The following is a 23,292-nucleotide window of genomic DNA, read 5'->3' on the forward strand; positions in this document are numbered from 1 at the left end:
CTCTATCCATTTTAAGAGTCCCGATTGAGTTCGACACAAGTTTTAATAAATGTAAAGAAAAGTTGGTGAAAAAAAATAGTGGAACGTGCGTTCTATTTTTTTATATATTAGTTTTATAATACAATGTGAGTGGAAAAATGTTAGTGGAATGTGAGGCTTAATACCATTGATGGAATATTCTAAAGTGAGACACCCAAAAAATGATAATTATATCTATTTTGCCGTTATAATATATTCGTCACATTTCATTAAACATTAGTAATTATAGCTATTTTGTTATGATGTTTTTACGCTAAAATTATGAATAGCCATTCCATAATTAATAATTATTATTATTATTATTATTATTATTATTATTATTATTATGTATTAAGGAATAAATATAAAATTATTTACTATGGGGATGGCGGGATGGGCCGTGGGCGCTCAACTAACTAAGGCCACTAGTTTACGATTGAGTGAATACCGCTGCAACCATGAATATAACCTCCGCCGCGTTACAGGCGGCGCCGCCCTCATTGTTCTACCACCGCCACCGCCCCTTCCCGCTCTCCACTACGAAAATAACAATTGGCCGTAGAATCTCAGGTGCAACTCTCTCGGTAAAAACCAGCAGCCAGGACTCCGCCTCCGCCTCCACCTCCACCTCCACCTCCACCTCCACTTCCGCCGCCGAACAACAACCGGAAAATGATGACGTAGATCCCCAGGATCTTCAATATGTTTCTCAAATCAAGACAGTTACTACTTCTCCTTCGCCTTCTCTTGACATTCCCCAATTTCATCTTCATATTATCGTGCGATTTTACTAATCGATCAGCTCCTTCAAATTAGGTTTTGGAGCTTCTCAAGAAAAACAGAGACATGCTCTTCAATGAGGTCTGCAATTGCGCCAATTCTTCTCACTTTTGTGCTCGGCGCTAGCTGCAGCTGACGATTTGCTTGATTTCTGCAGGTGAAATTGACTGTGCTGATTGAAGATCCTAGAGACGTTGAGCGCAGGCGTCTTCTCGGCATTGATGATGAGAACGCGCCTACGCGTGACGAACTTGCTGATGCTTTAGTACAAGTAACGCTCTCTCCATCTCATGTTTAGTGTTGCAGTAGCCAAATTCTCATCTGGAAAAGCTCATCCTGATTATTTCAAGCTCGATCACACTCGATCTGATTAGCATATTACTAGTGCTTTGATCATTCTCGATCTTATTAGCATTTTCGAGTTCTGTTACTCGGTAAAAGGATATGATTTGCTTCGAATATGGTAGTGTTTGAAATGCAGCATCATATAACCAACACAACATTCGTTATTGCTGCTTTGTGAATTGAGATATCATTTAATGCCTAGTGTGATTGCATCGAATATATGCATTTCCATGGCTAGGTATAGAAGATTTCAGTTTTGAAATTATTGGGTGGAAGAGAATACTGGTTTATAGAATATGGCATATTTTGGCAGGCTACTAAGTTCATCTTTTATATAACTGAAAATTGACTCCTTTGCAACTTGCTAGCCTGTCCAACTGTGTTTCGTATTCGTATTTTATGTTTGACGTGGATGGAATTTTTCTTCAGGTGAATGAAGGAAAAATCCCTGAAAATCGTCTTGCATTGCAAATGTTAGCTGAGGAAATGCTTCAGTGGCCAAATTTAGAGGTATCTTGCACTATTTCATTTTCAAACAACAACTCCTCTTTAGATACTGTGGCTAATTTAGTGGTAACCTGCATATTTTACCATTTTTTGGGCTAAAGATGTGGTTAGGCTGAGACAACAGCTATCTAAGCCATCCTACTCCTGAATTTTACTCCAGATTTAGCCCTTGATTATGAGTAAATATATGGTTGATCAATGATGACTACATGGAACTGAAAAAGGATGTGGGTGAGCTAATTTTGACAGCGGATGTGATTTACAAGTGTGCAACTTCTCTGATATTTTGATAGGTCGAAGTGCAAAAGAAGAAACCACCTGGCAAATCCTTGTATGCAAAATTTACAGACACGGGTATCAATCCAGTAGAGGCTGCGAAGAGGCTGAACGTGGATTGGGATTCAGCTGCTGAGATTGAGGATGCCGAGATTGATGATGTGGAAGTGCCCCCTGCAGTGGTTGGTTTCTTGTTCTTCTAGAGATATACCGAAACTTCAGCTTTTTATCGTCAAGCTTAATTACTATATATTCATGCATTACATGCTTTGCATTTCCAACATGTATCTAACTGAATTTCTCTAAAATCTGCATATAATATAAAAGTAATGAAAAGATAGTAATGAAAATATAACTATTAGCCAACAGAATTTCTCTAAAATTGCTGCAGAGTAATATTTTAACCAGCACAGTGCCGATTCAGTTTGGTTCAAATATCAATTTACATCCTCGACACAGAACATTTGTCATATTCTGGCTTCCACCCTTAACAAGTTACTCTTAGTGATGAAGAAATTGGACAATGTTGAAGTTTTAATTTCAAATTTTACTAGTTTTAGGTCTGCACAGTTTCTGTCCCTGAGAATGTCATTAGCAATATAAATGTATAGTGCGAAATCACTCAAAATTTTCAACTGCGGCTCCATGTTAAAAAGGGAAACTTGTGTTGTTTTACCCTGGTCTGAATAAACTGATCATCAACTTATTACTGCAGGGATACGGAGCTCTTTACTTGATCACAGCATTTCCAGTCATTATCGGTATTTCAGTTGTGCTGATTTTGTTTTATAACTCTCTCCAGTAAATACTAGTAATGTTACCTGATCTGTGCACTATAGTTGTTTACACTATCAAAGTAATGAGATATAGATTTTCACTATTTGATGCTTTCTATGAAGTCCATATACTATGACATTATTTGGTTATGGTTTCTGTGGTGAAGGATGGGGAAAATGGTTCTAAAATAAACGAATATTTAAGGTAGGAAATTGAATAAAATATGTTAGGGTCAAAGGTTGATATTTTGTTGTCTAGAACCTGTTTTATGACTTGCACGTATAGGGCTTATAAACAATTGTATATATGCAAGTGTAGAGAGAGAGAGAGAGAGAGAGAGACGTGATGATCATAAGCAAATCTTTGTGGTATCCACGTTTGATTCCTGATGATATAAGTAGAGGCCAAATCTAAGGCCAAAGTAAGAAAGATGAGTATGATTCAGAAAACAGCCTTGGCTCGCAACATCACTTTGGAGAAGGAGAGGCAGATTTCAGTGGATCCGATTTCAATGCAGGCGAAAACAGAGGCGACGTCTGTACTAGTTCATCGCTTGCTGCCACCTGCTGCGAGTGGGAAGTTTGTAAGCTGCAGTCTCCCCAACTCGCCACGCGAGTCGAAGCAGAAGAAGAAGCACAAGAACCAGCAGTCGCCCCTGGCACGACAGCAGTCCGTGGCGCTCGGCAACCTGGAGCGGCTACGGATGCAGAGGAGCAAGTCGTGCGGAGAGGGAAGGGTCTGCCAGCCGTCCATGGACCTGGACCTTTGGCACCGTGGTGAGACGAAAGCAGAAGGGGGAGGAGGTGGCGGCGAGGGTGAAGTCAAGGCCAAGAGCAAGGGCGAAGACAAGTTCAGATGCGGGACTTGCTTGTTCCTCCCGGGTTTAGGCAAGGGGAAAGCAGCCATGCGGAAGGTGGCGGACGAGCACGTGCACGTGCACGAGCAGGCGGACGTAGTATCCCAAAGAGTGTCTCTCGAGAAATTCGAATGCGGGTCATGGAGATCGTCGGCCATCATAAACTCCCCAGACGGCGATGGAGATGATGCTGCTGCTTCCAATCTCTTCTTCGATCTCCCGTTGGAGCTGATGCGATGCGCCAGTGTCAACGACGTGGAATCCCCGGTCACCACCGGGTTTCTGTTCGATGGGAACCGAAAAGTGGTTGCCAAACTCGGGAAATCAGACGAATCACGCCATGTTCGCTTTTCTTCATCTTCTTCGCCTCGCCTCCGCAAACAAAGGGATGATTTCACTGCCTTCTTAGAAGCACAGAGTGCTTAATTATCTAATCCCTTCACATATTATTCGGAGAGCTCTCTTCCATTTCGATAATTTTGTTCTTTTTTTTCAATGTGTGATGATTTTTCGTTGTAGATATCATGCATCTATTGAACACCACCAATTTACTTTTTTTTTTTTGCAAAAGTAATATATAATCAAATAAAAGAATAACGTACAATGTTACTAATAACTATACCCCTTTGTTGTCTTACTTAATTACACGAGTGTTTGCTGTTATCTATGCTTTATATGAAAAAATGTAAACAAAAATGCATTAGTTGGTCATTGGCGTGTTCCCTGCAACACAGGGCCGATGGTTTCGAGTTCGAATCTCTTGACAGCTCCGGCCACCTCACGCAGCGTCGTATCCATAACATAAGGAACCCCATCTACTGTGATTTGCGACTCGTTTAGAAACCGGGCGCACGGCTCCTGTCGCTGTGCAATGGTCCCGTGATAGTGGAAGTAGCCGATGCGGTCGTACGTATTGTGCGTCGTCTTCCCAATCATGTTCTGCGTCATATGAACCCCAGTCGCGAACACGTTCCGCGGCTGCACCGCGTACTTCCGGTCCCTCCTTTTACCTCTCATCACATCCTTGTACACTAGCTTCTCAAATCCCCATTTCCTACACCACAACAAAACAAAACAAAAACCATTCATTAACAGTTCAAAACAGAATGCAGTTACTTTATACGTTCAGTGCAGTACCGCAAACGCTGCGGAGCGTCCTCGGATAGGCAGAGGGAGCCGGACATCGGCATCTGCGCCATCGTGATCTGAGTGTACTCGGAGAGCGAATCCATGACCGCACCAATGTTCGTTTTCTTTGGGACGAACACGAATTCATCAACGTCGAAGAAGAACATCCATTTCGTCGAAAATCGATAGCGATGGAGGCAATCGTTGACGATAAGGAACTGATTGTGATAGTAGCCGTCGAACTTCTCCTGCTCCCGGACGTCGTGCAGCGTCACGAATCCCTTCTCGATCCACGGCGCCAGCACCGCCCTCAGCCGGTCGTGGACGCCGCCAGCGTCGTACATCACAAAATGCGACTTCTCCCCGAAGAGCCGCACGTGATACGCCAGCCACTCCCGAACCCTCTGCGGGCTCAGATCGCCGTACAACGGCGATCCGCAGTACAAGTAATCGTACTGCGGCTCCGCAGCGACAGATGAATTCTCATTTTTCATCTCCCACTGCGCCCCAGGCTCCTCCTCCAGCGCAGGGAATGTGTCCGTCCCAGAGCGGAGGAGGAGCCGGCCGCCTTCCCTGTCCCCGCCGGCCAGGACAGGGAAGGTGCAGTTCACCACCACTACGGTGTATACGCGGCCGTAGCCCCAGTCTGGGAGGATCTTGTATCCTGCCGCCGACACCGTGGCGGTGGAAGTGTTGCGGGACTCCCACCTGCACTCGTAGGTGGGGTTCCCGTAAACCTGGAGCGGCTTCGACGAGAGGCCGACGACAGCGAACGTGCTCGGGCCGCCGCGGTAGGCCGACATCACGATGTAACTATACGCGGCGGAGCCGTACGGGTTGAAAGCCCGAGTCACAACGCCGGTGGCAGAGTTGTTGCTGTCTTTATGTTGAACAACGCCGCCGTCGCCGGCGGTGGGGGAGGAGAGGCAGCGGCGGAGGTCGGAGGGGGAGAGGAAAAAGTGGGAAGGGAGGAATTGGAGGAGGGTGGCGAAGGTGCAGAGGAAGAGGAGGGCGGTGAGGAAGAGTTTCAACTCGGCGGCGCAACTCCACGCTATTCCGACGAACATTCTCCGCTCATCTTTAGCCGCCATCTTCAACAATGGCGATGGGTTTCTTTCGTCGATCTCTTCTTTCTTCTGCTTTTCCTTTTTGGGGCGGTTTTATTCTGCGCTGGCTAATGAGATTCCTAATAAAAAAAGGATATTTATGAAATTAAAAGATTGCAATTAGGGGTTTAATTTATGGTAATTAGTTGTCAAGGAACGAAAAGTAGATGCTGTTTGATGGCAATTACAAAATCTTTTTATTATTTTATGCAAAAGTTTTTGCTTTTGTCCTCGGAAAGCTAAGCCCTGTCCCCACAATCGTCTTTGAATATGCTCTTAATTATGCTTATTAATGAAGATGTTTACTTCTTAAAAATGATTAATGATTAAAGGGTTATTAAAATCAATCAATAATGTAAGAGTTATACTAGAAAAAATGCGTTTGTAAAGTCAATACTTGTATTTAAAATAGATGATGTACTTAAATGATTTATGAGAAACATATAGTATTATGAGCGAAAGAGATTAGAAAATCTAAAAAGTTTTTGGCAAATTAAAAAAAATCTTGCATATTTATAGGAAGTCACATTTTTTTTTATATTAAACTAAAAACGATGGCGTTTTGATAATCATTTTTATACACATTGACGGAACATGTCTTCATAAATTTAGAGAAATTATAATTTTTGATAAAAGCCCCCAAAAAAAGGAAGTTAAAATTTATGTATTTAAACTAAACAATACAAAGCTCGGGTAAATAAAAATAAAAAAATATAAATTTATTTATTTATTTATTTATATGCAAATAACTGTAATAATAAAAATTGAAGAAACTAAGATGAAAATGGCACAACCGAATAATTAACTATAGTCAATTTTTTTCCTTCTATTTTTATGACAATGACAATTGCGTAGACTGATTATATGATTTTGGTAAAATTTTATCTTATTTTTGTCACTAAAATATTCGTTCCATATTTAAATTATTTCCTCCTTCCCTAACGAAATATTTACTTAGTAATTCGTATCAATTCATTGTCCATTTAAAATTTAAATATAACCTACCAAAATTGAACGTGACAAAATTAATAATGAGGGGAAGGAGACTGAGAACCGTCAATTACTGGAGAAATTGAAAGGTCATCAAAAATTATTTTTTCAAACTAACATCCAAGCCAAGAACCATACAAGAATTTGTCTTTGTTTCCGATTTAAACCGACATCCAAATTAGGTATGGTTTGGTCAATTAATTAGGCCATGTAAAACCCTTTGTTTGGGTGGCTAATGGTTTTAGTTCTTTGATTAATCTTCTTGGTATAGTTAATACTAACATAGATTAAACAGAGTTATTTGATCATTGATACATTTCTCTCATGTATTTACACATTCGATTGTTCGTATTTTCTAATATATAAACATAATCACCTATTTTGGCTTGAATATAGGACATGCTCAGATTTATTATTTAATACTGTTAGGTAAATTTTCAGAAAAATTATATTTTTTGTTAAATTATTGATGACATATTTGAATAATGGCACGAGATTGCGGGATATATATATATATATATATATATTTTTTTTTGTTGAGTGGTGAGAGAAAATTGTATATTAATTTATATATTAATTTATAAAAAAAGAAATGTGACATCTTTTGTGGGATAAACTAAAAAGGAAAGTGTGATATCATAGAACGAAGGTAGTACCACAACTTTAAAATCAGACGCAAAAACTATTGACCTTGGCATCTTTCTTAATATCCGTTTGACGAAATAACGGGTTTTATATTTGTATCATGTTACTAATTTGACACACACATATTTTAAATTAATAATGTGCTTGCGTTATTTGCTAAATATGCCGAGAAAAATAATAAAATCCACAAGTGATTTCACCTTATAGATATTTTCAGACATCACATTAGATTTAATCTCATACCAAACTAAATTTATTGGGAAATTTTTTAAAATATTAAAATTCATAAATATTCACAGCTAATATTAAAATTATATTACTAAGACAAAGAAAAATTAAATAAAATTTAGTATGATTCTGTTGATAATAATATTTGAAGAAGAATGAAAGTCCATATGATTAAAAATTGAAGAAAAAGAGGGCGGTAGATATAATATGATTAATGATTAATGATTAGGAAGTCGCTAGCTAGCAAGCGTCGGTAAGGAAAGACGCGTGTTTTTGTGGGCACGTGGGCAGTTAGTTGGTCCATTCTAGCGTGCCACGTGGCTGCACCTGCACCGTCTCCCCAATCACATTTCCTATCTTTTTCCTATTTACCAAACTAACTCTTCCACTTGTACATTTTCATGAATTATTCAATTCTGATTACGATATTTATTGTTGTTAATATGTCTTCTATATTCGAACATAGATGGTGTACAAATACCCTCCTTCGCCACTGGAGTCACGTTTCTAGATGGCACGGGTTTTAAAAAATATTAAAAAAGTAGATAAAAAAAATTAGTGGAATAAAAGTTTCACTTGTATATATTAGTTTTAAATAAAATGTGAGTGAAATGAATTAGTGGAAGGTAGAAAAACGGAACTCCTATACACAGACGGAGAGAGTATTGAATCAGTCAAAGAATTCAACATTTCCAATTCATTTTTATTGATAAATTAATGCTTATTCCGTCCCAATTTAGTTGCAGCATTTTTTTAGCACGAGGTTTAAGAAATTAATGTATTAAAAATTAAAGTAGAGAAATAAGTAAGAGAGAAAATAAACTTATAAAGTACTAAGAGAAATGAAGAGAGAGTAAATTACGAGAGAAGAGAATAAAATTTTTTTGCCCATAAATAAATTCAACTAAGTTAGAACAACACAAAAATGAAGCAATTGGAGAGTAGTAATTTAAGGTAGTATCACAATAAACTTAAACTTGAGATCTATGGTATCAGTATTATGATTGATGTAAGGAAAACAATGATATTGTTCAAGTTTGATTATTCATCTAAGGGATACTAGTATTTGGATCATAAAATTTGGTTAAGTTTCGGTCAGTTTGGCAAAGTTTAAAATCAAAATATTAAATTTTGAAAGTTTCAATATTTTTCAATTATTTCATGATTTTATCCGTGTATAAGCGATATATTTTGGTGATCATGCTCAAAATGACCGTTTAATTAAAACAAGAAAAGAAAAGAAAAATAAGTTAACGAAACGACGTTGTTTTGAATATCACGTGGGACATTATTTTGTATACAGATGACACAATTGCAAAAATTTAAAATTTTGTAATTTCAAAATTTTTTATTTTCAAACTTTATAGGATAATCATATTTTGAACAAATTTATAATTTAAATGATTATGATCAGTTTCTTTATAAATATGTCATCATAAAGTGACATTATAAACAATCATTAAATATATCTCTATGATTGAAGATTTCAGAAAAAAGTACTACTATTGTTGAATAGACACTTGCTGTGCTTTCTTTCATAATTAGCAAATAAGACTTTTTTTGATGTTAGTATAAATTTTGTTACGTGAACTTCATATACTCATAGAGCTATTGGAATTCTAAGTCACAAAATAAGACAATAAACATCTATATAGTCTTTGTTGTTGAGTGCACATTTGCTAATAAATCTTTATATGGCCAGTCATTACTTTTTAAACAAACCAAGTAATTTAATTAACCAGATGTACTTGGCCTAAATATATTGAGACTGTATTTATAGTTGCAGAGTGTAGCTCAAAATTGAAAAAATATACTGTATTTTAATTTGGATAGTATTTTTAGAACAATGTAAACTTGAAAGCAAGGTTTCTGCCAGTACCATTCAAATTTAATTATTTTCCATTTAAATAAAATACTACTAAATATCAGTATAAGTAGTAATGACAATTGGGCCGCCTAACAGTTTTCACATATCAACAAAATGCTAATTCAAAATTAAATTGAATTTGGGCAGACTGTATGTGAACTGTATTTTCTAAACTGTGGGCTTGCAAGTATAAGTAGTAGCAATTGGGCCGGACCACAGTATCCCCTTGTTAGTTGTAAATACATTTTGATTATACTGAATAATTAGTATAATTCAAAATTTATAAAATAATGATAGTTCCATTATACTTTGAGAGAACAATAAAAACAAAGGCGAATTATGTCAAATTCTAAGTATATTCTGTAAATTTAAAAATCAATTGAAAGAATTATAAAATTTATACTCCTCTCATCCCAACTTAAGTGATTATTTTTTTTAGCCGTTGTTTACGAAGATGATAATAAATACTCAAAGTGGAGAGAAAGTAAAGTAAAAGAAAGAATATTATAGAAGAGAGAGAGAAAGTCGTATCTATATTATTCTTTTACTTACTTTACTTCTTTAACTATTTATCATATTCCCCAAACATGTGTCGAAAAACAATCAATCACTTAAGATAAGACGGAGGAAGTATTTGTTTGCAATTTCCATAGTATATTTTTGGTGTCTTATATGACAACTGAGAAATTATACGGGAACCTTATTGTTAATGAGTTAAACGTTGTCAACTTGTCATTACTGATGTATTAAACGATGTGATGTCGTTTGGTTGAAAACCTCATTATTTTGATCAAATTTGGTTAAAATTAAGAAATAAATTAGATTTCGATAAAATTTCAATTTTTTTTTCCTGATAATTCAACCTAATGACAAATCTTGTATCCCCAATTCTCTTTTATGAACGAAGAAGTGTACAAAAGGAATCATTAATATTAGCACATCAAATCTACACCCAAACAGTTCTTGAAATAAATTACAAAAAACCAAGCCATGAAAATTACAAACTATAGAAATACAATAGAATTAGGTCATCACATTGGCAAGCCCCGTGAGTAAAGAAAGGGAAAATACATAAAAAAGGTGATCAAATTTAAAAAGATAACTACTGCTAATATTTATATAATAGTAATATGTTACCCCACAGCACATGGTGCCTCACCTTTTTTCTTTCAATTGGATATATCTTTTGGTAATATATATCCAGTACCAATCATGATATATATAGCACAATAATTCAAATTTTAGGTATTATGGTATAGGGATGTTAGTATTGGTATGTACGTACGGCCGTCCGTTCCTAATTTGATTAATTTTGGTATAATGAATGGAGATGAAGAATTTGGGAGTGCCTCGGACAAGTGAGCAAGTGGTCGTTGGTGAGGCCGGCCGCTTGCATGAACGAGTGTATGACGGTGGGGCCCACTTGGCGGAACCCCCTCCTCACCATGTCCTTGCTTATCGTCTCCGACTTCGAGGTCTTAACCGGGATCTTGTTGCTCAACTTGTATGCAGTGGCGATTGCCTTGTCGTTCACGAAGCCCCACAGATACTTGTCTAGTGATCCCACTTCGTCCCAGATCTGCACTCGTTCATTAAAATTGAATTACAATTAATGAATATTTAAAAAATTAAAATTAAGGTGAGCGAATCGACGAAAATATCAATTCATAGTTAAATTAATTAAATCAGTTTGACCAATAATCGGTCAAAGACTACAAATATACTCCATAAAATAAAGTAATGTAACTGTACAAAACATTAAAATTAAGTGAATCACAATGTAATTAAATAAAGAATATTCAAAATAATTAAATAATTTACACATAAATTAGACAACCTCCTAATTTTATACTTTTATTATTAGTGTATGAATTATTTTATAGTTTGTGCTTTATTACTTGATAAAATTATATGTAGGTAAGAGTTTAAAAATATTAACTAATAAAATTGACAAAACTAAAGATAAAAAAAATCACGTGTTCAACTAATTATACTTAACCATCGACCGATTCACGGTCGAACCAAATGGTTTTTCCTTGGTTTTTCCGGTTCATGACGGTTCAATTATTCAATGGTATGTTTTCCAAATGAGACCAGACCACACATTGATTCGCGGCCAAGCAAATAGACCGGATCTAATTTTTAATTAATTAATCAATATAACAAATGAATCAATTACCTGGAGTATTCTTTTAGCATTGTCAACAGCTCCTCTCACATGGCTCAGCTCTATACGATATTGAGAACTAATGGCAATCATCTTCTTCTCCGAATACTTTGAAACAACTTCCACATCAAATCCTGAGAATGCATCCTTGAAATCTTGTCTTTTCTTCAACACCGCCGTCCAGTCCGATCCGACTTGGGCCCCGGTCAATACCAACAACTCGAACAACTTCCTGCACCCATAACATCAGTCAATTTTGAATCTAGGATACGAAACTCGTAGGGCCAAGCTGCTAGATGTGGGGTTGGCAACAGTTCGAAAATGTGAATTTAATAGAATTATTTTGTACTCGTGGGCCCATCCATGTTCATACACACATACATACATACATACATACATACACGAAACGAAACGAAATTAGTGGGGTCAAAATTTCTGGACGCGGGGTTCACCAAGCTCAAAAGTGTTAATTTACTAGAATTTTCTAGTACTCGTGAGCCAGCTTAGCCAATCCACACAACCCCACCTCCATCCGTCCAGGGGCGGACCCATGTATAAAAGCTTGTATTTTACGTTTTTTTCTTTTATACTACCTCCGTCCCCCAAAATTTGTCGCACTTTGACCTGACACGAGTTTTAAGAAATGTAATGAAAAGTGAGTTGAAAAAGTTAATGGATTGTGGGTCCTACTTTTATATATTAGTTTTATAGTAAAATGTGAGTAGGAATGAGTTAGTGAAATATGAGGTCCACTACAAAAATTGGTAAAGGTGAAATGGGACAAATTTTGGGGGACGGACGGAAATGTAAAAATGATACAAATTTTCAGGGACGGAGGTAGTAATTTTTTATAATTTATCCAAATTTAAAGCAAATTATTATGTAAAAGCTCTTATAAATAATCTAAACACTCAAAAATATACTTAAAAATAAAATTCAGAAATCATATCCCTTTTATGCGTCCGCCCCTGCCCCTACTTATATATACACGCATACATATGCTAGTAAGAGAATGGTGACTTACTCATCATTATGAACAGGCACCCCCCATTCTTCATCATGGTAGGCCACATAAATAGGGTCTGCACAAATTTAACCAAGTAATTAACTAAACCATAATTGATGTGTTTAAGATAAAATTAATTAATTAAATTAAAAGAATAATACCTGAATTAGGGGTTATGAAAGTGCATCTCTTCTCATTAACATTACTAGCATTCGGAGTCGGCGCCACCGCCGCCTTAGACGGCTTGGCCGCCGCGGCAGTCCGGCCATAATGAGCGATGCGCATCCTCCTCCGCTCATGAAAGCTAGCAACCTCCTCCCTTCTCGCAGCGGCGATGCTCCCCGCCTCATACTCCACCACACTATAGCTGAAGCTCTTCGACTTGTTAAGCGATTTCAGCCTCGGGCTCGGGCTCGGGCTCGGGCCGGGCTTCGGTTCGTCGTCTGTCGTCTTGCTACGGAGAAACAAGCCCGACGCGTCGGCGTTGTTGCGCCTCTCTAAGAGAGGGGCGCGGACGGCGCCATTCGTGTTGGAGACTAATTTTGCCTTGGAAGAACACATTATACTGAATAACGAGGATGGGGACGAGGACGAGGATGAGGACGAGGGCGAGGACGAGTACGAGTACGATTTGATAGTAGAATTGGATGAAGGATGGATGTGGATATATAATAGCAAAGCAATGAGTGTAGGGACAAGTTGTAACATGGCAAGGTTGGATGAGATATAAAATACTACTTTGGTTTAATTTGTTTAATTTTATTGAAATGAGTTGAGGAATGTATTTGGGGTTTGGGGACCTACTTGTCACGTTCATTCACCCTACCCTCACTTCAACTGCGCATTAAAGCCCATGTGCCCCCTAAAATACTTCCCCTTTTCATCTCTAATTTAAATATTAATAATAGTAACCACCCTAGCTAAATCCATACATTTGTGTAGTCATTAGTTAGTTGATGAGGTGAGTTTAGTATATATATATATATTGGGCAAATTACCAAAAACACACATAAAATTATCCTATCACAGAAAAAATTTAGATGAAATTGTATTTGATATGACAACCAAGAAAATATACCTCAATATCTCCTCCAACGAGTTATATGGTTTCGTTTATATATCAAAATTGGCATTGTTTGGTTGAAACACATCACTAAAATTTCATGATTTTTCCATATTTTACCATGAGATAATTAAAAACAAATCCAAATTTCATAATTTTTCTAACCGATCATAAAAATATCAGGACATACCAAAGTTTGACTAAACTTCATTATTTTTCTAACAATTTGTCCATATACATACTTATTTCACCTTGGTTTCCCCGGTATTGCAACTACAATGAAAGTTCAATCCTCAACATTCATTAATCATGTGTGCTTTAATGAGGTGGAGTAGTTTTGTGTTTATGGCTATGTACCAAATTAAAGCCCACCATTCATATTTAATTTAACCATCTTTTGTTAGTCAGCAACCCAATACACTTCTTGATTTATATACTTTATTCATTCTAAAAAATAGTTCACTTTTGCTACTACGTCCATCAAAATTGGACCATTTTTTTATTTTTAAAAACTTTTCATTACATATTATACTATGTGGGTCTTAATATTCACAATAACTATTTTTCTATTGTATTTTACTAATTTTTCATTAGAATTGGCGTTAATCACCAACATCTTTATTTTAGGGGAGGATGGAGTATGAGATTATATGTTAATAATTGGTGATTTGTGTCACTGACAAATATAAAGAGGAGGGATATTCGTTTTGGATGAAAAGGGGAACACACCATGTGCTTTTACAAAAATAATGGCTTCAATCAATAATGTAATCTCTCTTTCACAAGACAAAAAGCAATACACATGCATCATTCTTGAGTGGATCACTCCCTATTACAACACTTCATTTTCACAAATCAATTTATCATTATCTTTAAACTTAAATATAGGATCCACCTAGCTTCTTCCTCAACAAATGATAGCTCTTTCAATTTTCACAAGAAAAAAGAAAATTAAGGTTTGTATAATTGAGGGAATAAATTGGAAGAGTCATAAAGCTAGTAATTTGGATTTGGCAGTTGCATGTGGAGATACTACAATCATCCATCCATGTCTCTTGGTACATTTACACGTGTAAGTCAGCGTGCGGTTTCCTATTTAATTTCGAATTAGTTGGCATCAACAATTAAATAATAGTAATAATATTATTATTAATAATAAATACAAAAAGAAAATTAAGTACTTACACAAAAAGGTAAGGGCACAAGCATCAACGTGTCCCGAGCACGCACACTTCAACGTCCATATGCACCCCGATAAGTGACCATCCTTTTATTTATTTATTTTTATTTGAAAATCTTTAAAATCACAAAAATATATATAAAAAAATAATAATTCTATTTATGAAAATTTTAATTTATTTTCTAAATTAATAGTATTATGTATTTTATTTTATTTTATTTTATTAAAAAATTAATTTAAAATTAAAAAAAATGTAAAATGAATAGGGTTGAATGCTTAAGATTTAATTGGTTTTGAATGTAAATGGATACTGAAAATGGAGATAAATGCTCGAACAATGCTTAAGATTTAGGTGCTTTTTAAAGCACTCGGATGTGGATGCCCTGAAAGCCTCGTGAAATTGGCCTGGTTTATATAGGATCAGACATGTGAATGAAAACGAGACTAGTTAACCAATCAGACCCATAATATTGATAAGACGCTTCTTCTTATTAGAAATTAGCCACTCACTAACCCCTTAAAAGGCCTTATAAGGGGATGATTATCCATACTTTTACAGGTGAGCTCGGATCTTGGTAGAGATAAATCCATCATCGGCTTGGGCCCACTCTGATACCAAATTAGAAATGAGCCACTCACTCCTTAAAATGCCTTATAAGCGAGAGAGTTATCCATACTTTTATAAATGGGCTAGGATCATTACCAAGCCGATGTGGGACAAGATATTAAGAATTTTAACACTTCTCTGCTTAATCATTATTGACTATTTAAAAAAAAAACAACCAAAACTCATGGCAGGTAACATCAAACTATGTACATAATTATAATTTTTTGTTATGCTTGTTGCTAAGCACGATTAATTCATTTAATCATTTCCACTAATTATTAGGTTGGAGGAAATAACCTACTCCTCACATCTTGGCAGCAAATTAAGCAGTTACTACATGTGGCCATGATTAGTTAATTATTGTCATTTATTATTTATAGTGGTTGGATATATATACTTTATTGTCAAAGGGTTCACCGAATTAACTTAAAATTCATTGATGGCAGTAGGCAGCATTAGATCAACCACAGACAAATATATCAACTCATCATCCTCATTTCTACTATAAATGATACTCCATCCATCCCATAGAAATATGCAATATCTTCCTTATTCGTCTATCCCATAAAAATAATTCATATCCAGTTATGACAATATATTTTTCCTTCTCTTTTACTTTATCATTTATGGACCACACCATTCACTACACAATTTTAACTACTTTTTCTTTTTATCTCTTGTTTTACCAATTACGAATTAAAACCTGTGCTAACTTTAAGGGGCCTATTTCTATAGGACAGAGGGAGTATATACAGGCTAGCTCCATTAATCGATGGAAAAACCAAAATTTAGGATTATCTACATGTACATCTGAAAAATACATGACTAAATTAGAATGTTGAAAATTTAGGATTATGTTGATATACATCTGAAAATATATATGACTAAATTCATTAGGATATTGAGATTTAATGAATTAACATTTAACCACTAATTAATTAATAAAAGTAAAAGAATGGAGTGTATGATTATGATTTAGGGTCTATGAAGTTTTGGTAATATATATTCAACCCGACCCATAAAATGGATGACACGAGTTTAATTCACAATTGATAAAGCAGGAAAAAGATAAAAAGAAAAAGTTATTGGAATAATGTTAGTCGAAAATGTAGTCTACCCCATTAGAGAGAAAAAAGTTACCAACATTAAAATATCTATTTTTATGGGACATGCAAAAATCATTTTGTTAAACAAAATACGCACTTAGTCGAAGAATTGTACCAAAAATTGTCCAGGCATCAGACTGATATACACGTGGACAGGGACGGAGGCACGATGGGGCCAGGGGGCCTCTGGGCCCCTCACCCATTTGGATATTTACTACTCCATGTAATTGTAGTTTTAAACATGAAGAACTAGCGTAGTTGGTGTCATTTTTGGGTGCTTGGTCGTGAGGTATCTAGTTCGAAACCCAACTGGAACATTCAGATATTTAGGCATTTATTATTTCTATTTTGTATTCATTTGAGTATGTTTTATTCGATTTATATATTTGTAATCTTGTATAAATTATTTTAATTTATAATTTTAAAATAAATGATTTTTGTAATTTAAGAATATAAAATATTTCTTTGATTTCATAAATATTGTAAAATATTACTCCCTCCGTCCCAAGATAAACGAATCGTCTTTTTGGAATGTTCCACTACAAGTGAGTCATTTTCATTTTTAGCAAAAAATCATCTCTCTTACTTTGTTTTCCACATATTTTATTCACTCTTTACTCATCTACTTTTCTCTCTTTCATACTTTACTCTCTCCACTTTAATTTATTTAATATCAATTCCTTAAATCTCATGCACAAAAAGAAGTGTTTCGCTTATCTTGGAACGGAGGGAGCATATGATATTAATAAAATAATTTTTAATGTGATGCCCTTTATTATAAAATAATTTATAATAGTATATAATAACTCTTTGATCTAGTAAATACGATGAAAACATATCATAAAATATAAGTTGTAAAATATGTGCTATGTTCGAAAAAGTGTCGTTAGCACTGAACATACTCACCAAATTTTAATGATAATTTAGGCCCCCCACTATTAAAATTCTGGCTCCGCCACTGCACGTGGATATCAAAAGTAATGGATTCATAAACTACACAAGTACTTTTTTTCTGTATATAAGTACAAATTCACCATACTATTAGTTATGAATCTGGATCATATTCTTGTCTATATATAATTTCACCTACGATATCATCAGATGATTAACAAGAATTTATAACACATCCAACCCTCTCCAACTAATTCATCTCTCACGAAATTTAGGATAAACACAGATGTGTATATATATACATATAATATTAGATCAGACTATAAATATAAATATTTATAGTGTTGACAAGAAGAGTCACATTACATTGTTCGTCCTAGCACCAATCCGGCCACCATATATATATATGTATATATATAATATTCTTATGTACATTTGTTATAAATTCGTCTCTACATACTAAAATCCACCACCAAATAAAATAGATCGAGTCGGTGGAGGTGAGCTAGGCAAGATTACAACGGAATTGGATTGTTAATAATTAAATATAACGATGATGAAGATGATGATCCATCACATATAAAAAGGGTGTGTTTGTTAATTGTTTGTATATGTATGTATAGTGATTGAAGAGATTTCAAAAATTGGACTGCGTGCGGACGACGTCGAGTATCTGAGCACTGCACACGGGGCATCCGCGGCCGCTCCAGTGGAGCTGGTTCGCGCAGTCGAAGCAGGTGCACATGTGTCCGCACCGGTACAGCACGCAGTCGACTTGCACTTTGCAGCAGAGGCAGCATCTTCTCCCGTTGCTGGCGCCTCGTTTCACTGAATGGCGTCGTCCGTTCTTTGCATCTGCTATTGACAGTGAACGATATGAATTTTAATGCAAAATTGGTAAAGTAAGAGAGATATTAAAAAAAAAAGTGATTGAAATATTGTCAGACTTACCGGGATGAGCGACAGCGGCCGCAACTTCCTTCTTGATGGAGCGGTGCATTTTGATCTGCATATCGGTGCAACATTTCATCGATTTTCGCAGCTCGGATATCTCTTGGTGCAGCTGCTCCATGTGCCTTCTCAGGTCATATATGATCTCCATTTCCTGTTCACATTGAACGTATCGTTACATGCTACACAAGAGAACTCATCCTAAAAAACTAGCATATTAGAATAGGAAATTCATGTAGTCTATAATTCCACATCTGTGTTTTACGCAACAAATGCGGGAACATTTGTTTGCGCTAATTGCAACAATTGACCACCCTTAGAGGCCAACGTTCTCATTAGTCAGGATAGGCGCCAACACATCTGTGTTGGTCGCCAAATAATTCCTTCCCAAGCCCACCATTCCGGTTGGGGCTCTCAGTGAAATTATCAGTGTTACGTACAGCTAAATAAGAGAGGACGGACTAGCCTATCAGGAGAGAGAACTCATTTAGACTTTAGATCCAACATCTGTTGTCTAAGACAACAAGTGCGAACTTGTTCCATTGCACTAGAGATCAACCCTCCTTAAGAGTTGACGTCCTCAATGGTCACAACTAGAGCCAAAACCTCCTCGTTTGTCACGGATGACTCCTTCCATGCCACACTGAGTCGCCAGGACTATTAATGAAAGAACCAGATCAAACATGAAAACTCTCCTTGACAACAAGTACATGACAAGTTTCTTTGCACTGAAATCCGTAACAGTCAACCCTCCATAGAGCCAACGCCCTCGTTAGTCACATCCACTATTAACTCATTCCACAAGCCACCCCTTTGAGTCATTGTAACTTTTATCCATAGCACTAATATTACAAATCAAACGCGAGAACCCATCCCAAAAAGGTAACCAATCAAGGGAGAGACCTCATTTTGGCCTAATAACTCCACATGTATCGCCTCACACATCATATACGAGACAAGTTTCCTTGCACTGGAGTCTGTAACAATAACTACATATATATACTTACAAATGTAGAATGAGCAGTGAAGGTGGAGGTCCGACCGGTGAGGTCCAGAGAGCAATAGTTCGTGGAAGAATGCGGTGGGGAGGGAGAGGCAGCTTGAAAAGAGCACTCACTCGGCTCTTCACACTTGTGCTTCTCACTCTCATTCATCTCATTCTCAGCATATGGTGTGGAGGGAGATGCAGCTTGATAAGAGCACTCGTTTGGCTCTTCACACTTCAGCTTCTCACTCTCATCTTTCTCATTATGATCAGCATGAGGTGTGGCTGCGGAAGCATCCACATATTCTTGACATTCACCAAACTGTTGCCTCTCACCTTCTTTATCATATTCATCAAAATATTTTGCCGCTTGATGAACTCCTCCTCCTCCTCCTTCCTTAAACACTTTATTGTTTTGTCTTTGATCTCCCTGACTGCGACATATCATAAGTTGATCTATCTTGTCCTTCAGCTCACTCGTTAGGAAATTTGACACACTCTTCCTGCAAATTAAATCAATTGATCGAAAGTAGTAACAAAATAATCGGTATATCCATGAAGTTTGGTTGAATTTTGGTCAGTTCCGCGACTTGGAAAATCATTTCGGAAAACCGTGAAATTTGAATTTGTTTGCAATTATTCCACAACAAATAATTTTGGTCACGTGACCATTGTTAACGAGTTAAATGATATCATCTATTTATAAAGATAATGCAGTAGGATTTTTTTGTCATGGATAACGCCAAAAAATCCGAACATGTTGGTTTTTCCAACTATTTTTTGAAAGTTGCGGGAGAATAAGAATTGACCAAACTTCATGCTTTTTAGGCCATTTGACTAAAATAAAAGGACTATAAAATGAAATTTGGTCAAAGTTTGTTTCACTAGGCAACTTTAAAATCAGTCGGAAAATTCATAAAGTTTAAATTTGTTTATATTTCTTTCATGGAGTATATGGAAATCATATGCGGACGTCATCACCGCTGCGTTAAACGATGTCTCAACTATTCACAAAGAAAACAACCTCGATTATTTAAACAACAACATATCACAAATTTTTTCTTTGTGAGACAATCTCGATTATTTAAACAACAACATATCACAAATTTTTTCTTTGTGAGACAATTGCTAGCGGATCCAAACTTCATAGTTTCTCAACTGATTTTCAAATTTGTGCAATTTACCCATAAATAAAATGCAAGCAACAAAGCTAGAGATGTTGAGTTTAGATTAACCTGCATAGGAGTGAACGAATCTCTTCATTCTCTGCAAACGGATCAAGCATCTCTTGATACCTCTCCTGCCTTAGACACTCCCAGTCGCTGCGCGGCCGCGACACTTGTTCGATCCAATCCTTGTTGATCTCTTCTCCCATCTGGGATTCCTCCCATCCCCCTTCGGGATGGGCGAAATCGGCCACCCAGTAGGCCTCAGTCTCCACCATCTGCAGCTGGCTACTGCAATCACCACCACCATCACCACCATCATTATTGTTGTTGTCGTTGTCGTCGTCTTGCTTATTGATTTCTTCGGATTTGGATGTTTCTTCACCTGTGTTAACCCTAGTTTCTTGCTTGATGTATGTGGTTTCTTCGTAATGGATGATGTCTTGTTGTGCTCTCAGACAACTCTTCCCGTTGTTATTACACCTTTTGTCTTGTTTTCTTGCTTCATCGTTTGTTGTCTTGTCTTTTGCCTCTTTCTCGAAATGCACTGTTGTAGTGCTTTGGCCCTTTTGGTTCACTCTTGGCCTAGGAATGTGAGAAAACCCCATTTTGTGAAAATTAGGTTAAATTTAAGAGAGAGAGAGAGGGAGAGATGAGAGACTTAGGTATTTTTGGCTCAATGGGAATGCCTTCCATGCCACGTCGCAGCAACCTAAGCTTTAGCACAGCCTATTTAGAAAAAAAGAGTAGAGTTTGAGAAAGAAAAAACAAATACGATCAATTTTCTTTTTACACCGATATGGGATACTCTGTTTATTCGTTACCAACGTAAGATACTTCCTTCATTTGCTGATAAATGTCTAATTTATTACTGGATTAGGTTTTAAGAAATTGTTTGACTTTGTAAAATAAGTGATACTCCCTCCGTCCCTAATAATTCGTCACCGTTTGACCCGACACGGATTTTAAGAAATGTAATAGAAAATGAGTTGAAAAAGTTGGTGGTGTGTGAGTCCTACTTATATATATTAGTTTTATAATAAAATGTGAGTATAAAAGAGTTAGTGGAATGTAGGGTGCACTACCAAAAATAGTAAAAGTGAAAGATGACAAATTTTTAGGAATAGACGAAAAAGGAAACAGGTGACAAATTTTCAGGGATAGAGGGAGTAGAAAAAATTAGTAGAATGTGAAGTCTACTTATTAAAATTAGTTAAAGTGAAAATTGAATATTTATTGGTGGGCGGACAAAAAAAATGAAAAAATTGAACATTTAATAGCGGATGGACGGAAACCTGAATGCGGACGCGATGAGGGAATTTGGAGACGGATTTACGAGCATGGACCGCGTCGATCTCCCTGCGCTGATCCCTCTCCCTCCGTGCGAGGAAGTCGAGGTAGGCTTGCCGGCCCCGGATGCGCAGCGCCGGCGAGGCCGTAGGCCTAGGGTCGGCCTGATCGAGCGACGGCCGGGTCCGGGGAGGAGAGGCGCAGCAGGCTTCGTTGGGTGTCAGCCTCCTGATGATGTCGGACACCCTCAGCCTGTCGTTCTCCGTGACGTCTGACATCCGGCCGCGGATGGACGACCTGCCGCTTGCAGCGGTCCGATCGGACTCCCAGTCGCCGATGACGGAGTCGTCGTCCATCGCGACTGGGGCACTTGGAGGGAGGGGAGGTGGGGGCGGCGCACCCCGCTCGAACCCCCTCCACTTCTGGACCAGGGACGACACGCCCCCCGCGTTCGGGTTTCCCGGACGAGCGGGGCTCGCACCGGCACTGGTGTCGGATTCTGCGGGAAATACGATTTCCCGCGCCCGAGCCCATTTGTCCCTGCAGTGTTTGTTTGTGCACTCGTCCGCGCTCTCATTATTATTATTATTGTTGTTGTCGTTATTGTTGCTGCTGTTGCTGGTGTCACACTGGAGTGTGGCATCGGATGCGGTAGCGGCGCTTTGCCATTGTGGTTGGTGAACCCAAAGATCGCCTAGGTCCAAGTTGTTAAGATTGTTCTGGAAGAATGGGACAATCTCAACTTGGAAAGAGGCCATGGGGAGTTAAATTAATTAATAAAGTTGGTAAATCAAGAAGCAAGCCATATGTGATTAAGAGAAATTGGGATATTAATTAGAGTTATGTGGTTCTTTCTTGAGCAAAACAAAAACAACGTTGAAAATCAAAGAAGGAACAATGATTTGGGGCGGATTGAAGAGAGTGGTAACCAAAATGTAAGTAATTAAATGTGTGGGCCACCGTTTAATTAGTTCCAATAATTACGCTTTTCCCTTTCTTTCATATTTCCATCGCATCTATTGCTATTTGTACTCATTCATTTATTATCAATGTATATATCATCCTTTCTTACAAAATTAATATGAAACTTTGGTTGAATTGAGGGTTGGAATCAAAATTAATAGATTCACATATTTCACATATATCAGATATGGTTGATAATCATAAAGCAAAAATATACTTGGATTCTGAATAATCAGATATGGTTGATAATCATAAAGCAAAAATATACTTGGATTCTGATTCATGAGGTTCACAATTAATTTTATAGTGATAAAATCGTCTTTCAAGTATTAATGTGTTTCTAAAGAGAATTTAATTAGTATGGAATGGAACATTATTTATATAATGTTGCTTT

The 23,292-nt window shown here is 37.0% G+C and overlaps 5 protein-coding genes across 6 annotated transcripts; 2 read left to right on the forward strand and 3 right to left on the reverse strand.

The window, feature by feature from the left end:
• Positions 1-402: 402 nt before the first annotated feature.
• CEST (death domain associated protein) lies at positions 403-2,806 on the forward strand. Its single transcript, XM_048099474.2, has 6 exons — positions 403-740; positions 835-879; positions 956-1,069; positions 1,573-1,653; positions 1,944-2,108; positions 2,642-2,806. The coding sequence occupies exons 1-6, from the start codon at positions 477-479 to the stop codon at positions 2,729-2,731; spliced, it is 759 nt and encodes a 252-aa protein (XP_047955431.1). The 5' UTR covers positions 403-476; the 3' UTR covers positions 2,732-2,806.
• Positions 2,807-2,949: 143 nt separating this feature from the next.
• Positions 2,950-4,178, forward strand: LOC125201380 (uncharacterized). The gene has a single exon (XM_048099466.2). The coding sequence runs from the start codon at positions 3,134-3,136 to the stop codon at positions 3,983-3,985; it is 852 nt and encodes a 283-aa protein (XP_047955423.1). The 5' UTR covers positions 2,950-3,133; the 3' UTR covers positions 3,986-4,178.
• Positions 4,166-5,897, reverse strand: LOC125201364 (galactan beta-1,4-galactosyltransferase GALS3-like). The gene is made up of 2 exons (XM_048099444.2): positions 4,697-5,897; positions 4,166-4,613 (listed from the first exon to the last, which is right to left on the reverse strand). Exons 1-2 carry the CDS (start codon positions 5,776-5,778, stop codon positions 4,268-4,270), a joined length of 1,428 nt encoding a protein of 475 aa, XP_047955401.2. The 5' UTR covers positions 5,779-5,897; the 3' UTR covers positions 4,166-4,267.
• A 4,536-nt stretch (positions 5,898-10,433) lies between these two features.
• LOC125207185 (uncharacterized) lies at positions 10,434-13,342 on the reverse strand. Its single transcript, XM_048106427.2, has 4 exons — positions 12,858-13,342; positions 12,715-12,772; positions 11,703-11,922; positions 10,434-11,102 (listed from the first exon to the last, which is right to left on the reverse strand). Exons 1-4 carry the CDS (start codon positions 13,255-13,257, stop codon positions 10,830-10,832), a joined length of 951 nt encoding a protein of 316 aa, XP_047962384.2. The 5' UTR covers positions 13,258-13,342; the 3' UTR covers positions 10,434-10,829.
• A 4,502-nt stretch (positions 13,343-17,844) lies between these two features.
• On the reverse strand, positions 17,845-22,816 carry LOC125188525 (uncharacterized). Of its 2 annotated transcripts, none has more exons than XM_089064557.1 (6): positions 21,941-22,816; positions 21,307-21,374; positions 20,715-21,230; positions 19,502-19,982; positions 18,495-18,648; positions 17,845-18,398 (listed from the first exon to the last, which is right to left on the reverse strand). In XM_089064557.1, exons 1-6 carry the CDS (start codon positions 22,691-22,693, stop codon positions 18,181-18,183), a joined length of 2,190 nt encoding a protein of 729 aa, XP_088920683.1. In that variant the 5' UTR covers positions 22,694-22,816; the 3' UTR covers positions 17,845-18,180. The 2 variants fall into 2 exon arrangements, with proteins under 2 accessions (XP_088920683.1, XP_088920682.1); XM_089064556.1 differs by having other exon boundaries at positions 17,845-18,401.
• Between the last annotated feature and the right edge of the window lie 476 nt (positions 22,817-23,292).

This window comes from Salvia hispanica, chromosome 2, assembly GCF_029641045.1.
Source record: "Salvia hispanica isolate PSC_SH4W2 chromosome 2, Shi_PSC_v1, whole genome shotgun sequence".
Lineage (NCBI taxonomy): Eukaryota > Viridiplantae > Streptophyta > Magnoliopsida > Lamiales > Lamiaceae > Salvia > Salvia hispanica.

Bases quoted from the DNA above. Each gene is read 5' to 3' on its own strand.
- CEST (XM_048099474.2), top strand. From the start codon at position 477: ATGAATATAACCTCCGCCGCGTTACAGGCGGCGCCGCCCTCATTGTTC. The intron at 741-834 runs GTTACTACTTCT...CCTTCAAATTAG, and splicing joins ATGTTTCTCAAATCAAGACA to GTTTTGGAGCTTCTCAAGAA. The intron at 1,070-1,572 runs GTAACGCTCTCT...ATTTTTCTTCAG, and splicing joins TTGCTGATGCTTTAGTACAA to GTGAATGAAGGAAAAATCCC.
- LOC125201380 (XM_048099466.2), top strand. From the start codon at position 3,134: ATGAGTATGATTCAGAAAACAGCCTTGGCTCGCAACATCACTTTGGAG.
- LOC125201364 (XM_048099444.2), bottom strand. From the start codon at position 5,778: ATGGCGGCTAAAGATGAGCGGAGAATGTTCGTCGGAATAGCGTGGAGT. The intron at 4,614-4,696 runs GTACTGCACTGA...GTTGTGGTGTAG, and splicing joins GACGCTCCGCAGCGTTTGCG to GAAATGGGGATTTGAGAAGC.
- LOC125207185 (XM_048106427.2), bottom strand. From the start codon at position 13,257: ATGTGTTCTTCCAAGGCAAAATTAGTCTCCAACACGAATGGCGCCGTC. The intron at 11,923-12,714 runs GTAAGTCACCAT...TTATGGGTGCAG, and splicing joins GTGCCTGTTCATAATGATGA to GAAGTTGTTCGAGTTGTTGG. The intron at 11,103-11,702 runs GTAATTGATTCA...GAACGAGTGCAG, and splicing joins ATGCTAAAAGAATACTCCAG to ATCTGGGACGAAGTGGGATC.
- LOC125188525 (XM_089064556.1), bottom strand. From the start codon at position 22,693: ATGGCCTCTTTCCAAGTTGAGATTGTCCCATTCTTCCAGAACAATCTT. The intron at 21,375-21,940 runs GTTTCCGTCCAT...TTTTCTAAATAG, and splicing joins CTCATCGCGTCCGCATTCAG to GCTGTGCTAAAGCTTAGGTT. The intron at 21,231-21,306 runs GTCTCTCATCTC...TCACATTCCTAG, and splicing joins ATTGAGCCAAAAATACCTAA to GCCAAGAGTGAACCAAAAGG.